Raw genomic sequence first — 18,583 nt, 5'->3', positions numbered from 1 at the left:
AATTGTGAGATGTAAAGTCAGAATCACAAGACATTAAATCTAAATTGCGATGAATAAAGTCAGAATTGCGAGATGAATTTGTGAGATTAAAAGTTGCAATCACTGTACCTTTTTTATCCCATGGCAGAAACAAGCTTCCATACATTAGAGACTTCTTTCAGAACCAAATCATACAACCCTAAACTTTGAATGGTAGCGGTATTGTATAGATATGTACATATTATTAGGCATACTTGTAATCCCACAGTTCTAATAATATGGCTATATTTGTACTCATCTGTTTATCTGTGTCTCCGTCAGATGTTGACGAGTGCGCGGAAGGAAACGGCGGATGCCAGCAGGTCTGTGTTAACATGATGGGGAGTTATGAGTGCCGGTGCCGCGACGGATTTCTCCTGTCCGACAACCAGCACACCTGCATCCAGAGACCCAAAGGTGAGCGCCTGATCACAGCACGCCGCTAACATGCTACTCTTACTGTCTCTGCAGGATATAGTATGTATACTGGGCACAGTATGTGGATTTTTAACCACATAATAGATTTGTTTATTGTGCAGTATAATTCAGAGGACACTGCTGGATATTTCATAATGCAATGTGCTCAACTTGATGAATGATCTGGAAAGTGTTTAACATCTCTATTTTGACTCATTCATTGATTGGAATATGAAAACTTCAGAACTTAACTTTTATATTATAATCAAAACAATATTACATTTAAACAATTTAATATGCCAATGTACAACAACAACTATTTATTATATTTGCAATATTAAATAACTGGATACCACTTATAGTCAATGAGGCCATGTGACAACCAGTGATATTTTAATATTATTTATATACTATTATGGTATTTATTAATATTTTGAGTCAACTTTTATTTTTATGTAAGTTTTTTTTTTTTTTTTTTTTTACACGTTTTGTCTTTTGTCCTTTTTATTGTAAATATTTATATTTTTTTATATCCTTTTTTTAATTTAGGTTTTAGTATTTAAATCTACTTTATTTCCACTATTAAAGATTGATTGATTGATTTGATTGGTTGATTGATGGATGGATGGATGGATGGATTTTGGAAATACGAGAATAATTATTTATATATATATATATATATGTATATGTGTGTGTGTGTGTATATATATAGTGTATATATATGTTATTTGATTGGAATATAAAAATGTAGATCTTTCTACACAAAATTAAATCAAATTTGCTATTTACTAACTATTTACTGTGCTTAATTAAATAACTGGATGCCACTCATATGCAATGTGATGGGGTCATATGACAATCAGTGATATTTTAGTATTATTTTTATATTATTATAGTATTTATTAATATTTTGAGTTTACTTTTTATTTTATGTTGCATTTTTTTAAAGTGTAGTTTTGTTTTGTTTTTTTTAGTAAATTCTTGTGATTTTATAATTTTTATTATAAATATTTATATATTTTTTATAGGGATGACCCCAAATAGTCGACGATTCGATGCTTCCATAGAAGGAGCCTGATTCGACTCCCAATCTCACAGTCGAATATTTGCGTGGTGTTATGATCATGCCATTTTGGCAATATGGGGGGGCTCAAATGTCTGATTTCTCATAGAACTACCGGTTTTCTCCGAATAAGTTAATATAATACTATTGTTGAATGAGCACTATTGAAATACTATTGTTTCACTTGCTATTTTCGAAAGAATAGTAGTCTATACGCAGTATTTACTGCATAGTACTCAGTTAGTAATAGGAACGTGTTTCATTCTGAACGCAGTAGTTATTTCTGTGCCGTTTACACCGTGATTTAACAATGTCAGCGGAACAGTGGAGTTCTCTTCAAAGCCCAATCTCAGGAGATGCTTTTGGCCGACTGAACTCGTCATTGTTTGCATTTCATAAGCACACTGTTATTTGAGTCGTGGACCGTATGTTTCATTTATTGTTTCTTTTATTGTCTTTTTTTTTTTCCCATGTTGGAAAGAGTTTGATAAATACCATCATAATCCCTCATATTTCATGTTAATATTAGTTTTATTGCTACCAGATTAAAACCTCTTGGACTGAGAGGTTCAGGCAGCATAAATCCACAAACGCTTCGATGTGGAAACGCTGTACACTTCTGTTTGTGATCGGCTGCAGATCTGTTTGCCATTACGTTATTGTTGCTTCAGATATCTGCGGTTTAGGAAGAGACGATGTTGGACAAGCCGACAGCGAGAGTGACGTAACTCATCGTCCCAGTGCGATGAGGGATTGACGGATAGCATGTGTAGACGACAACACATGAGATGAGAGGAATCGGGTTTCTCCTGCTTTTCATGAATCTTGTACACCGCTGATTTATTTCGCATTAAAGCAGGGTTTTAAGTTTAGAGTTAATAATTGGTGCTCATTCAAAGATTCAATTAGATTTTAACATGACATCAGAATGGTTCCTATTTGCTTTTGCTTTTGGTCTTTTTATGCAAAAGATTGTTATTATTTGGCAAAATCTAATTATTTTATGATTGGGTTCCTTCTTCAATGTATGCGGTCTAATAATCAATTAAATGATAAATATATGAAATGAAAATTATTTCACCATGAACAAATGCAAATGTGTTGTTAAATTAAATATTAATATTACTGATATTTTTACTTTTATTATTAATGTTACTGAAATTAATACTATTTAATATTATTATTTTTTTTATAATATTAATAAAAAACTTGAATGTTAAATGTTTTGTGACCATTAACCTACATTAGAGAACCGTAAACATGCAAATATGTTCTTTGAAATATTGATATTATTGAATATTAATATTACTGAAATATTAACTTTTAAATATTACTTCATTTTAATACTATTTAAAATTAATATTACTTTTAATATATTTTTTAATTTACATTTTTTTAAAACTGTTTTTAAGGAAATCAAGCACATTTTAAAATAAAATCAATCAAAATAAAACACTTACTAAAATTATTAATGATGTTTTAATTGTTTAACTATGTGTCATGTGACCATTGACCAACATTAGAGAGCCGTAAACATGGAATATTAATTTAATAATTTAATGTTACTTAACTTTTTAATATTAATATTACTTCATTTTATTCATATTTATTTAATATATTTATAATATTAATAAAAATCTTTATTATCTTCTCTTTTGACTGTCATTATTTAACTAATGACTGTTTTATGTTAATATAGTATTTAATAACTGACTTTTTAATTTGAGTTCATTTTTAGTAGATTTGCCTTCATTTTCTATTGTAAATTTATATTTTTATTAATATTATTTTTGTTACATTTCAGTAATTTTATTTTTTTATTTTTTTACAATAAAAGTTATTTAAAATTTTTAATTGTTTACCTGCATGTCATATATTACCATTTATTTAAATTAGAGAACTGTGAACATGCAAATGTGTTCTTTAAATTTTTTAAATATGAATATTATTCAATATTATCACTGAAATATCAACTTTTAAAAATATTAATATTACTTATTAATTTAATATGAATAAATATAATTTTTTTAAATCGTTAAAAAAAAGTTTGAACACTATATAATTCCTACATGAATTGTTTATTTAATTCAAAGATATTTACATAAATTCGTAAATGCTTTAACCTCAGATGTTGGAAGGAAATACATTGGTTGCTATAAGTCCATGTCTAGTTTCTCGCTCATGCTCATTATGTCAGTGATCTTTGTGCTTTGCAGCACAGATGAAATCCAGACGTTTAGTTGCATGTTTGTTTTGACTAGTCACTGTGACTCAGTCGATACCTGCGATGTCTGGTTGTCTTCACAAACACTTTCTTAAACAAGCGCTGCAGTCTCTCAGATGGACGCAGAGCCGGTGGAGAGTGAAGCAGGAGGAAATGAAGCGGTTTTCCGCCCGAGGCTGAGCACTCATTTCATGGGAAGTGCTTTCTAATCAAACAGGCGAGCGCTGGAGAAGAGGGTTGTGCTGCAGGATTGGGGTCTGTTGTGTCACAGACAGCAGGGGAATGCGTCCTGCAGCTTTTGTTGTGGCTGTCAAAGGTCGTGAGTCCAATCAAACTCATCTGAACTCCACCTTCAGCCTCACGTCTTGCTCAGCATCCACTGCAAACTCTCAAAATACCTTTCCTGTGAAAATGTCACACTGCAGAAGTAAAATGCCCGACCCGTTGTGTTGATTTTAATTCCCATCAGTTTTGGATTTGTCAGAAATACCTGTGACATTCTTTTGAAAACTTAGTGGCATTTTCTCATTTAGGGTTGTGAATTTGATTACTTGATGTGCAGTATTTTGCTATGTCACTTTCTAGTCTCTGAGGGCGTTTGCTTTGACATTTATGACATTTATGCCTTTGCTGAAATGTAACTTCTTTCCGAGGCATTTTCTATGTTGATAGCATTTTGTGCATGTAATTTCACTGGGAAGCAAACCTGTAGTAATTAATAGTCATAATGTTTTAATGTAACCATTAACCAACATTAGAGAACATGCAAATAAATTGTTAAATGATTGAAACATTAATATTATTCAATATTAATATTGCACATATATTAACTTTTTAATATTAACATTACTTAATATTATTTTAATATTTGTATAATATTAATAAAAACCTTTAAAGGAAATCAGTCGTTTAATATTAATTTGACTTAATTTAATATGAATTAATATTAATATTTGAATGTTTGTATGATGTTAATAAACACAACTATTTTAATTGTTACCTACATAATGACTGTTTGTTTTTGATTTTGCTTTGACTGTTTGTTACTTTAATTCCTAATATATAAATGTTTCTTTAATTCAAACATTTTTATTAAAAAAAGAAAAAAGATTAATGATCACCATTAGAGAACTATTAACATTCAAACCTGTTGTTAAATTATTATTATTATTAAATATTATTGGAACATTGAACATTTTTAAATATTAATATTTCTTAATAATGATAACGTTTTTATATTTATTTAATAATATTAATATTTAATCACTAAACAATTCCTATATAATTTGTATTTAATTCAAAAATGTTTGCAATTCAAATAGTCTACTGTGTGAAAGAACAGAAAGCACACTTCTTTTATTTAAAACGTTACATTTTATGTTAAAATAAGTTAAGTAAATAAATATGAATTAACAAATAAATAATTTATATGAATAAATATACTAAAACATACTAATTTGTGAGAATATGTTTAAAAACAGTTTTCGTTTTAAAAACCGTTTATTTGTGAGAAGTATTAATAGTGTGTGTGCGTGTTTTAAGGTTGAATCAAAAGTCCAGTTAGGCTCAATATATCCTTCATCAAATCTATACGCAGAATTTGAGCTGAATATAAGGGTTAAGTGTAGTGTGTAGAGTGATTGTGGTAGTCTGTCAGCTCTGATGGGTTTAGTTAGTAATGCATCACAGTCGCGGTTACGAGTCTCACTGCGCTACCCGTTTTCCTCACTTTCTCACACCTGCACAGTACAAATAGCTTTTAAAGTTCATGAATGTCAGCCCATGTGTTTTGTGTTGCAGTGCTCTGGAAAATGTTTACTTAGTAATAAAAGACTGCTTCCTTCGTCTTAAAGTGTCGTTTGTTTGAGACTCAGGTGACGCAGAGGCTCTCGCTGGACGGATGACTTACATGAGTATTAACACACACACACACACACACACACACACACAGACACACAGCTCTGGACTATGCTGTTTAGTGGATGTTTTTCCAGCGTAGCAGGAATGTGAAGAGATTCAGAGACATTTTGTGCTCAATTTATGCTTTTTGGAGATTTCATGTTGATGTTAAGTCACATATTTACACGCTGATTAAAACGTCTGTGCATTTGCAATGTGAAACAGCATTTGTGGCATATTTAACTTCTGTAATGTGATGTTTTTTGAGTAAAAAAAAAAGTATTCATTGGTGTTTTGAATGGAGAGGAGAGGGTGAGGGCTCTGATATAGTGATGCAAGCTGGCATAATTTGTCCTGCATTGTTTGAACTACACATAAGATCCTTCAAACAATGTGTGTTGTTGAGAGATGTACTTTCACCTTTGTAAGTAATACAATTTATGATTTTGAACATTAATGAACATTTAACCCAATGGACTTGCATTGAAGAAGAGACCTGGGCCATAAAATTATTGCATTTTGCCAAATGTCTTGCACAAAAATGTCTGGTTTTATTGTGTTCAATTTCTGGCATGAAACGACAAGGGGCAATTAATGCAAAAGCAAAAAATCTTGAAATCTGATTAAGGTGATTCAAGCAATTGTATTTTTTATAATAATAATAATAATAAGAATTATTATTATTATTATTATTATTACTATTGTTGTTGTTGTTGTTGTTATTATTAGTATTAGTAGTAGTAGTAGTAGTAATATTACTTACAACTTATAAAATAAATGAATATATATTTTCAATTTACAAATTAAATTTAAAACTGAAGTTATTATTTTTAGTAATATAATTAATGTATATAATATCAATTAGTAAATCATATATTAGCATAATATTAATAATTTGCATATTTCACACTTTCAGATTTAATATTATTATAGCATCAAATAATTTTAAATTATGACATTGGTTTCCAACAATAATGAAAGATAAGTGAGATAAAATGCCTATAGTGTTGCTTTCTTTTTCGTAGTTTCATAGTTAGAAAGTGCACTACAAATACTTTTAATATCATTTTAATAACTATAGTAATACAATTATTAATACTACAATTCATAGTTTTAGTAATAATTGTATTACTTATACTAATTTATTTTATATTGCTCTTATTTGTTTTTATTTTATTTTGATATAATTTTTATATATGTATTTATTTTGTTTTGTTTTATGTTATTATTTATTTTATATGTACAATTTTAGTTATTATATAATTTATTCATACATTTTTGTTTTATTTGTCTATAGTTTTTAAACTGTAAGTCTCTTTTTTTCACCCCCAAAGTCAGTGAGTAAATAATTGTAATCTCACTATAAACCAAAATGACCATGATTTTTGGCATAATCAAGCATGTCTGATGCACGTGCAATGTTTATACACATAGCCAATTTGATAGAAACCCCGGAGAGCGTTTGCGAGGAAAACATGTCTAATCTGGTCATTCCGATCACAAGTATCCCAGCGACGCGAGCTGGAGTTCACATTATTACGAAACCATGCAAGGATTGTTTCTAGAACGCATTCTGCACATAAATAAATGCATAATTGCTCGGCATCAAAGGTGCTCGTCACATGCAATTACAGCATTTCCAGGATTCCGTGCTGAAGGCCTGCAATGACCTGAACCTCAGTCCAGCCGCTGGAAACCTTAGACTGTTAAAGTTTAGCTCGATCCCTGAGGTGTCAAACATCAGATGCCCAACCTCATCAGACTGAAAAAGCTGTTGCTTTGGGCTGGAAAGAAGAGCAGACGCAGCTCTGCCAAAGTTGAGATGCTTTTGATTAAATGCAATTCTATAACGGAGCCTAATCAAACTGAAATGCAAATGAAATATCTGTTTTCTCCTGTTCTATCCTTTTGGCCTTGTAGAATCAGATTTGCTGGTGTATTTGTTGAACGAACATAATTTGGGGTGGATAAGTGGTTTTGTGCTGTCTGGATAGATTACGCTCATCCGAATGTTGTTTCTGTGTTTGGTTTCTGTGGAAGTGCTTGTGGACAGCAAGCCTCCAGTAACCGCTGCTTTGTTTCCACTCGTTGGCGTTTATATCAACTTGTTAAATTTTTAATGCTTCGTTAGAATTGTTTAATTGTCCCGCGGCCTTAAAGCCTGTGGTTCGTGCGCAGATTTTGACCTTTGCGGCTACCTTCACCTTTTCCGCCGGATTACAGCGACTGTCGTAAACTGAGACGAGTGTTTTCAAGCGTTTTCCGAATTAACATGTTTGGGAAATAAGTTCACTAATTTGTCATTTAGCATGAAACACATGTTCTGCATTAACAAAAGTCTTTTCTTTTTTGAAAAATGCTCAGTGAAATGAGGTGTTTTTGCTGGTTGTCAACCACGAGGTCTTTAGTTCTGTATTCATTTAGTCATTTTTACAATCAAACATTTGCAATCAAACATTTTTAAACATATCTAAACAGAGTTTAAAACCCATATTTGTGTGATGATGATTATATTTTTAGCAATTTTGTTTTCATATTTTATATTTTATCTCATTATGTTATTAAAAAACAATAATTGATCATTTAATATTATTATTGTTTAAATAGTAACTAGTTCAAAACCTGTTCTTGTGTGTGTGTGTGTGTGTGTGTGTGTGTGTGTGTCTTTTATTATTTTTTAATTACTCCTTGTTGCTGTCTTTTTTTGTCTTTTTTTCTTTTTCATATTTTATTTCATAATTTAATATAATATAATATAATATAATTGGCGATAGATAGAATGGATGCCACCTTATTGGGACAATAAAGCCCTCCCTACACCTACCCTAACCCTACCTGATACTTTATTTTCAACTTTTTGATTATTTCCTTAATTTTTATTGAAAATAAATGCCTTTCCGATGCGATATGAGATATGAAAAGGGAGAAAAAAGTTCGGCAGAAGGCAGGTTCGAACTCAGGTCGATCGCTTCAAAAAGCACACACCTTATCATCTATGCTACTGACACTGATGTTGAACAAATGTCTTTTTGTAGTGTTGACTAGCCCGATCACACGTTGGTGGGCGGAGTTAGTTTAAATAGCAGATAGATAGATAGATAGATAGATAGATAGATAGATAGATACAGTGGTGTGAAAAAGTGTTGACCCCCTTCCTGATTTTTATTTTTTTTTGCATGTTTGTCACACTTTAATGTTTCAGATCATCAAACAAATTTATATATTAATCAAAGATAACACAAGTAAACACAACATGCAGTTTTTAAATTAAGTTTTTATTATAAAGGGAAAACAGAATCCAAACCCACATGGCCCTGTGTGAAAAAGTGCTTGCCCCCTAAATCTAATAACTGGTTGTGCCACCCTTTGCAGCAACAACTGCAATCAAATGTTTGCGATAACTGGCAATGAGTCTTTCACATTGCTGTGGAGGAATTTTGGCCCACTCATCTTTGCAGAATTGTTTTAATTCAGCAACATTGGAGGGTTTTCGAGCATGAATGGACTGTTTAAGGTCATGCCACAGCATCTCAATTGGATTTAAGTCCAGACTTTGATTTGGCCACTCCAAAACCTTAATTTTGTTTTTCTTGAGACATTCAGAGGTGAACTTGCTGCTGTGTTTGGGATCATTGTCCTGCTGCATAACCCAAGTGCACTTGAGCTTGAGGTCACAAACTGATGGCCAGACATTCTCCTTCAGGATTTTCTGATAGAGCAGAATTCATGGTTACATCAATTATGGCAAGTCGTCCAGGTCCTGAAGCTGCAAAGCAGCCTCAGACCATCACACTACCACCACCATGTTTGACTGTTGGTATGATGTTCTTTTTATGAAATGCTGTGTTGGTTTTACGCCAGATGTAACGGGACACACACCTTCTAAAAAGTTCAACTTTTGTCGCATCAGTCCACAGAATATTTGCCCAAAAGTCTTGGGGATAATCAAGATATTTTTTGGCAAATGTGAGACGAGCCTTTGTGTTCTTTTTGGTCAGCAATGGCTTTTGCCTTGGAACTCTCCCATGGATGCTGTTTTTGTCCAGTCTCTTTCTTATTGTTGAATCATGAACACTGACCTTAATTGAGGCAAGTGAGGCCTGCAGTTCTTTAGATGTTGTTCTGGGTTCTTTTATGACCTCCTGGATGAGTCGTCTTTGTGCTCTTGGAGTAATTTTGGTAGGCCGGCCACTCCTGGGAAGGTTCACCACTGTTCCAAGTTTTCTCCATTTGTGGATAATGGCTCTGACCATGGTTTGCTGGAGTCCCAAAGCCTTAGAAATGGCATTATAAGCCTTTCCAGACTGATACGTGTAAACTATTTTGTTTCTCATCTGTTCTTGAATTTCTTTAGATTGCAGCATAATGTGTTGCTCTTTAAGCATGCTTCACTTTGTCAGACAGGTTCTATTTAAGTGATTTCTTGATTCAACAGGTCTGGCAGTAATCAGGCCTGGGTTTGGCTAGTGAAATTTAACTCAGCTTTCTAAAATAATGTAGATAATCACAGTTCTTTCATGATTTAATAGGAGGGGGCAAGCACTTTTTCACACAGGGCCATGTGGGTTTGGATTTTGTTTTCCCTTCATAATAAAAAACTTCATTTAAAAACTGCATGTTGTGTTTACTTGTATTATCTTTGATTAATATTTAAATTTGTTTGATGATCTGAAACATTAAAGTATGACAAACATGCAAAAAATTTTAAAATCAGGAAGGGGGCCAGCGCTTTTTCACACCACTGTAGATATAGACAGACAGACAGACAGATTCAATTTAATTCAAAATTGCTTTATTGGCATGACTGTAAAAAATACAATATTGCCAAAGCTTGAAATATATGTGGAGAAATATAATAACAATGAAAATATCAAAATAATAGGATAAAAACATTATAACAATATAAACTTAAATAAACAGTGTAACAAATAAGAACTTGTGTGAACATTTCATACCACAGTGTTTAACATATAAACACACAGGCTGAGGGTCACTGTGGTAGACAGGGAAACACACTGAGGTCAGACATAATACACACACATTATACACATTCACCTGTTGTCTCTCAGGCTGTGGCACGTCCCTCTCCTAGTATTATCTTTATTTGTTCCTCTTCGGTCATAGCTGTACATTTCTTTATAATGTTTGTGAATTTGGTGATGTATATGTCTCTGATTGATTTAAATTGGTGACAGTGAAGTAGGAAGTGTGTCCCTGTCTCGATCTCTCCTGTCTCACTGCGAGCATACACTCTTTGTTCACTGGGTAACCAGCTCTTTCTGTGTCTGCCGGTCTCGATGGCTAGTCTGTGCTCACCGAGCCTGTACTTGGTCAGGATCTGTCTCTGCTTTGTGTCTTTGACACTCTGGAGATATTCTTCTATTTCATATTTTGATTTTATAGTTAGAGTTATTAGATTAGAGTTATTAGAGTTGTAATTTACTTTGTGTTTTGGTTTCTTAATCCCAATGTTCCAGATATATATTTTTAGATTGTTTGATGATTTGATTTATTTTGATGTTTGGGTGAGAAGCAGTGCTGGTCTGAGACTGGTTAGTGTTAGTAAAGTTAGTCAGGTTAGTAAGTCTCAGAACCAGCTGACTTAGGGGACTTTTTTCGGGGTTCAGTTCTTGGGTTTGTAGCGCTTTAAAATGTAGCGATTCTGTGGGACTTGATTTTAGATGCATCCAGAATTTGAGGGATCTTTTTTGTATATTTATAATCTATGGGAATCGGCCTAATTCTGCCCTACATGTATTATTGGGTGTTCTCCTTTGTAGTTTTAGAATCGTTGTGCAGAATTCTGTGTGTAGGGCTTCTGTTGGATGTCTGTCCCATCTAGTGTAGCTCTGTTCACTGAGTGGACCTCATGCCTCACTTCCATACAGCGCTATGGGCTGAATTACACTATCAAAGATTTTACACCAAATTGGAATTGGTATTTCAGTATTTTGGAATTTTCAATTAATGGCATATAGAGCTCTTCGAGCTTTATCTTTGAGAGCATTCACTGCCATACTGAAACTCCCCGATGATCAGGCCGAGGTAAGTGTACTGCATCGTGTGTTCTAGGGCGGTGCTGCCTAGACTGGACTAGCATCTGTGTTCCTGACATCTGGGCTTTTTCTGAAAGACCATAATGTTGGTCTTTTTTGAGGTTTACAGCCAGGGCCCAGTTCTGGGAGTAGTTCTCCAGCAGGTCTAGGTGTTGCTGTTGTTCCTGTGGGGTGGATGACAACAGCACCAGATCATCTGCGTACAGCAAAAGCTTGATGTTTTTTGTCTTGTAGAGTGAGTCCAGGGGCTGTAGACTGTTCCAACTACACCACTAATTCATTAATGTAGATGTTGAACAGTGTTGGACTCAGGCTACAGCCCTGCCGCACTCCTCTCTTCTGGGTGAAGAATTCTGTATGTTTATTGCCAATTTGTATGGCAAATTTGTTGTTTGAATACATTGATTTAATAATGTCATAAACTTTACCCCCTTCACCACTTTGTAAGTGATCTAGATACTGTACATAGATAGATAGATAGATCTCGTTAGTAAAGCCGGTTCAGTGATTGGCTGTAAATCGCCATCACCTGCTTTCAGATAGAAAGCAAGGCAATATCGCATTCGATTATGAATGCGATATTGCCTTGCTTGTCAGTGAAAGAAGGTGATGACGAATAACTACTAATCAAGAAACCGGCTTTACTGACGAAATGCGCATGATAATCGAATTGGATTAATTTCACAGCCCTAATAGATACTGTAGACAGACAGACAGACAAAATATAATTTAAACAAGAATATTAAACAAATTATATTATAAATAAAATAAAATAATAATAATAATTATTATTATTATTACAATATCAAATCACACAAATAATAATTTTGATAATAGTATTTAAAGGTTGATCTTGACACGTAGTCAACACTACAATATTTATGTAAAAATAGTTAAATGAGCACTTTAATATTGATTATGATGTCTTATATTAGATAGTAGTTTATGTAACATATTTATTAGTTTTTTCTATGAAAAAAACATTGTGAAACTTGTTCCATTAATGCTTTAAAAAGTCCCAGGGAACCACACTGTACTCTGGCCTTAATATAGCAGACGTTTTATAGTAAACACTCCATAAATTACATTTTATATGCTTCAGGAGCAAGTGTTGGGCTTTAATTGTTCACAGGTAGCAGTATTTCCTTCATGTGTTAACCAGTGAAGTGAACAGAGGTGGCAGCCGCAATATGTTATATTTATTTGCTCTTTTCTTTGTGTTCTAGCTGCATAATAGGTCAATGAGAACATGAAACATTTTCTGTGCCATTGAGCGTGCTTTTGATATGGCCTTTTATGTTTGTTTGGAAACAACTCTGTGTTACACAAGGCACACAAAATGCTCCGCAGGTTTGCTGTTTGGCTTGTGGGAAAAAGCACGTCAGTAAATGAAGTCTGTATGGTTCATGGGACGTGAGAAGAGAGTGTTTACACATCAGCCAACGACCAATCAGTGTGGCTTTTTACTGCGCCAACTCTTCCAGAAAGGTGCTAAAAACATGAAGATTACTTGTAAATACAAGGACGTCAGATAGCATCCTTCATGTCAGATCGCTGTTATTGTTGGCAAGCCGATCTGAGACCCGGATCCTTCAGGTTCCTGAAGAAATAACTTTGATATTACTGTGGTGTTTTTGCCTTTGCTTTGTATGAACAAAATATGCCTTAGGCTCCTGGTAAAATATTGCAGAGAATATTCAAAGGGGAAAAACTGAGCTGCTCTGAGTTCAGTTAAAGGAAAGGCCAATATTATGTATTTTGGATAATTTGATTGTTTTTAACTACCAATCAGAGCCATTTAACACATTATGGTGTTTAAATCCATTCACTAGATTTCCTTCCAAATTTCATCAGTCACTCCAGTTTTTCACTTGCTCACCAATGGATGCTCTGCAGTGTATGGGTGCCGTCAGAATGAGAGTCTAAACAGCTGAAAAAAAACATCACAATAATCCACACCACTCCAGTCCATCAGTTAACATCTTGAGAAGTGAAAAACTGCGTGTTTGTAAGAAACGTTTTAACTTCAAACTATTGATTACGGCTAAAATGTGAGTTTATAATCCATAATAACACTTGCTCCAGTGGAAAAGTCAAGAACGAAGAAGAAAGCAATATTATGGATAGAGGACTCCTAGTTGGAAGCAACAGTTTGAAGTTAAAATGTCTTAATGATGGATTTGTTTCTTACAAACACACAGTTTTTCACTTCTCAAGATGTTAACTGATGGACTGGAGTGGTGTGGATTATTGTGATGTTTTTATCAGCTATTTGGACTCTCATTCTGACGGCACCCATTCACTGCAGAGGATCCATTGGTGAGCAAGTGTTGTAATGCCACATTTCTCCAAATCTAATGAAGAAACAAACTCATCTACATCTTGGATGACTGGAGGGTCAGCAAATTTTCAATTTTTCCTTTAAGCAGAATAAGTGAAAGAGAACTCAGTGCTTGTTTAAAAGTTATATGTTATAAACTGGCAAGACACAAAAGTGAACAAGCTTTATGTATTTTTTGGTAGTTTTTATTCTGTCATGTATGACTTTTTTACATCTAATGTGGTATAATGTGCTAAATGTGCTATCCTAATTAAAGAAAGAAAATAAAAAAAACAGCTAAATTCTACAAATTATTGCTACAAAATCAGTTAAAAAACAAAAAACCTATCAATCAGTCAATCCTGGTGGGACTGTTTCATGCAGAAAATGTGAACAAAAATAGTGCAGATTCTGTCTGGGCCTGAAAATCATTGAGTCATTGAGAATTTGAATCATTTTAAATAATTGATCGGTACAAAGTCAAACTTGAGATATTTTTTCAGGTCTTTGACACATTAGTGTTTAAATCCATTCTGCAGACTTCCCTCCCATTTTATTCAAGAAAATGTGAACAAAAAGTTGAGTGGATTCTGGGCCTTATAATGACATAGAAATTATTCTGAACCACTGAATCAGTGATCATTTGAATAATTCTCACTGACTGAACAGTACAGAGTCAATCACAAAAAACGTCAGTGTTCTTCCACTCAGAATGGGATTTCAACCGTTAACGTTTGATGTGTCATTTAATTATCTGATGCACTTTCTTTGTTCTTCAAGACTTTAAGTATTATAATTACGGTAATTCAATCATGATGTAAGATGCAGCATTTTAGAGTTTTTAATGTTCTATAATTGGAGTGAGTGCATTAAGATCGTTTGATCTGAGAAAATTGAATTAAATGCTATTTTTAGTGCTCCACCACTAATTCCTCTTTACTTCACCTCAAACTCGCGTCCCTGGCCGTCTCTCAGTGAAGTGTCTCGGCGTATTTCGCCGTGTAGACGGGTTTAACAGGCTTGTATTTGTTTTAACAGGCCGGGGGTGATATGGCAGACCCTAATCGTCCACTTTTTCATTCCCTTCAAATGGCTTTCCCATCGTTTTTCCGAACGCTTGTGTGAATTTCTTCCTATTTCCGATCATTCAGCTCCATTTTTCTTAAGCCGGGAGTCTCAGGAGAGATTAGAATAACGCTCGTAATGATAAAAACTGCAGGAATTCGGCAGGGAGTTACGGGCCGGCCTCAGAGGGTGGGCTACACCTCGGCCTGGAAAAAAAGGCTCATTGTATCAGCACTTGAGCAGTTTACTGCTCTTTTGGGTCCGTTTCTTAGCCCGGACCTGACCCGGTCGTGATGAATGGGTCTGCAGTCCCGAGCAGAGAGGGTCTTAGACCCTCGGTAAGTGATATGACTCGCTCTCTCTGGACTGTTTTTGAACTCGAACATGATCTACGTCTCATTTTTTGAGGTCTACATCAAATGACCTTCGGATTTTATACAGCTTTTCCCAAAGCTTCGTTCTCAGTTTGCGCTGATTGCTCCCAACAAGGCCTTTAAAATGACTTCTCAATGCAAGCGTCATACGCTACTTGTGAAAAGCTTGGAAGATTCAGTCATGAAAATGTGGATTTATGAGATTTAAACTTTGAAAATACATATAATTAGTAGTATGGTTTTTTGAATGTTTTTCAAATAAGTCTTCTGCTCAGCGAGGCTGCAATTGTTTGATTATGAAATTTTAGTTTGAATGTATTTCAATATATAATTTAATATATATTAACCTCACCTCCAAAAAACCCCTAATCTTATTATTATCAACTATGCAAGCCTGTTTCTGTGGCATGAAATAAAAAAAATAATAAAAAAGTTAATTGCGACTTTTTATTTTGCATTTTTTGCTTTTCTGGCATTTTTCTCGCAATTGAGTTTATATTTCACATATGTGCATTTGTCACAATTCTGACTTTTTTTTTTTTTTTTCTTTCAGAATTATGAGATTACATTAATGAGAAAAGCCTTAGGCTGATGATACACAAAGCAACTTTTTGAGCAATTTTGTTGGCCAACGTTTTTGAGCTTTGTTGCTTGGGCACTTTTCCATTGAGAATGGGTAACAAATTTCTATCTGGATACTTTAGATCAGTCGTGGGCCCTGTGTCTCACCTGGTTGCCTGTCATACCTGTCAACACTCCTGTTTTTCACAGGAGTCTTCCGTATTTCACACCCATCTCCCACCCCCCTCCCGTTTTGTTATTTCTCCTGGGAAACTACCGTAATTTGTATTGCCCAAATCTCATTATATGAATAATCACATCAATATTTTATTCCAAGGTTGTACAATTGCCAGATCTTGTATGAAACGCATCACCTCCCACAAGCGACACAATACACAAATTTCAAACCATTTGTGACCTCAACCCGGAAGAATTTAATTTCTTGTCTCGAAGCCATGTAAACAACGCCCACGCCTTTTGCAAAGTGTGTCACACTAATTTTAATATCGGACACGGTGGGAAAAACGACATATCTCAGCATCTTAAATCACAGCGGCACATTCGTGCAGCCGAGGCACAAAAGGGCAACACGTACTATAAACACACAATGTTAATGTTATGTACAATGTTACAATGTAATTTGTTCCACTGTGTTTAACAGTGTTTCTGTTTAATTTCTAAAAATATATATATATATATATATATATATATATATATATATATATATATATATATATATATATATATATATATATATATATATATATATATATATATAAATGTAACTGTTCTAATATTTATTTATTAAATATTAATTTTTATTTTATTAGGAATTATTTACTATGTATGTACTTATGTGTACCCCAACCCAGGCACCCCGTCCACCAATTCCTGGATTTTGGTACCCAAATGTTGACCGGTATGTTGCCTGTTGACAGCAACATTGCTCAAAAAGTTGCCCCGTGTATCATCAGCATTACTGTATGTGCAAAGTTGGACATTGTCATGCAAACAAACAAAAAACGCATGCCATTTGAATGATCCCATAATTGACTGTTCTTTGAAAGGTCAGTAGTAAAGCGGTTAAAGCTGAAATGATTCAAACTCTGACGGGTTAATGCTTCGCAACATTAACGTGAGTCATGTGAAAAGACCTTAAGTATCTGGATTCATGGGGTCGGTGGTTTACCAATGACAGAAGTTTCCTCATCTGTTTGTTTTTCAGGGAATTGTGCAAATATGCATCACGTCGAGCCCGAGGCATTTATTCTTAACACTCAAAGTTTGTCAAGACGTCTCAGCAAGGCGATGGCGTTCAAACATCATCATTCACGACTGCGGCAAAGAGATTTAAACCCAGAGAATGAATTAGAGAAATTGGAAAGTTCCTCACACAAATTGGTTCCCAAGAGCGCGAGAATAAAAAATGGTCTGATTTTGTTTTCTGGCAGTAGAAATGGAAAACAAAAGGTTCTAATTAATCAAAGTGATGCGGGCAGATGTGAAAGGTTGTGAATTACTAAGTGAAACCAAAACGTTCAGTCCTGTCGCCCCTCTGTCCACATTTGTCAGCGGTTTTCATCTGTGGAGGGGAAAGGTTTCCTGTAAAGCCTCTGCTAAAATACTGCCCTCAGGGTGGGTGTGTGTGTGTGTGTGTGTGTGTGTGTGTGTCTAAGTTTGTATTTCTGCCCTCAGTCCTGTTATTTGAGGCCTAAACTGCTACATTTTATTAGCAGCATTTTGACTGACTAAACCTGTGCGGAGATGGGCTGCTTGAAAAAGTTACTCCTAAAAGCTGACTGAAAAACTTTTAGCAGATATGCACATTTAAAATGTACACTAATTGGCTATGTTGGGAATAGCATGCTACTTTACTGTTTTGACTTTTCTGTAGTATGTAGATGTGCTATTTTCTGTATGCATGGAATACATTGAAGGCATTGCATTGTGGGATACAACACTGCACATTTGACCAATTCCATGTGATGAAATGAAATTCGTATATATGAAATTTAAATTCAATTTAAAATGTAATTTAGTTTGTGCATTATTATGGGCTTTAATTTTTGAGCTCTAATTTATTTTAATTTAAGCTTATTGCAATTAATGAAAATTACTTTTCATAGGTTTAGTTTTAATTAACAATAACAACACCAAATTGGATGCCGCTAACATCATTATACATGCTCATGATGAGGTCATGTGACAACAGTATCTCATACTTACATTTGAAATATCATTGCATAATGCATTTTGTTTCACATACTTTACAAAATAGTAGTATGCAACAAGCAGTAGCAAGGTGACATTTAGAATGTTACTGGTATTTTTCTATTTAATTTTTAATTGAAACACAATTTTTCATGTTTCTTTCTCGAAGTTTGGCTGCATATATACGTGACCCCTGTCAGATAAATGTGATATAAGCTGTTCTCTCGTATAACCTTGGATACAGACGCTCCCTTTAGCTCCCCACGGCTCTTTCTGCTGCTTTCCCAGGGTGCCGTGGGTCTGTTGACACAGATGCGTCCTGGGGTCTGAAGTCAGTGGGGTGCTTTCATTCTCTTCTTACTGTTCAAACACTGC

General features: G+C 34.2%; 1 protein-coding gene across 7 annotated transcripts in view; it reads left to right on the top strand.

The window, feature by feature from the left end:
- Window positions 1–18,583, top strand: part of scube3 (signal peptide, CUB domain, EGF-like 3) — a 116,235-nt gene that overhangs the window by 50,479 nt on the left and 47,173 nt on the right. For all 7 annotated transcript variants that reach the window (XM_058764221.1, XM_058764218.1, XM_058764216.1 and 4 more), the window contains one exon: window positions 301–435. In XM_058764221.1, the coding sequence (XP_058620204.1) occupies window positions 301–435 (135 nt within the window). The remainder of the gene's footprint in view (window positions 1–300; window positions 436–18,583) is intronic.

The sequence above is a fragment of the Onychostoma macrolepis genome, chromosome 23 (assembly GCF_012432095.1).
Source record: "Onychostoma macrolepis isolate SWU-2019 chromosome 23, ASM1243209v1, whole genome shotgun sequence".
Classification (NCBI taxonomy): Eukaryota; Metazoa; Chordata; class Actinopteri; order Cypriniformes; family Cyprinidae; genus Onychostoma; species Onychostoma macrolepis.
Note: the sequence above shows the minus strand (reverse complement) of the source record. Positions and strands in the feature narration are given on the sequence as shown.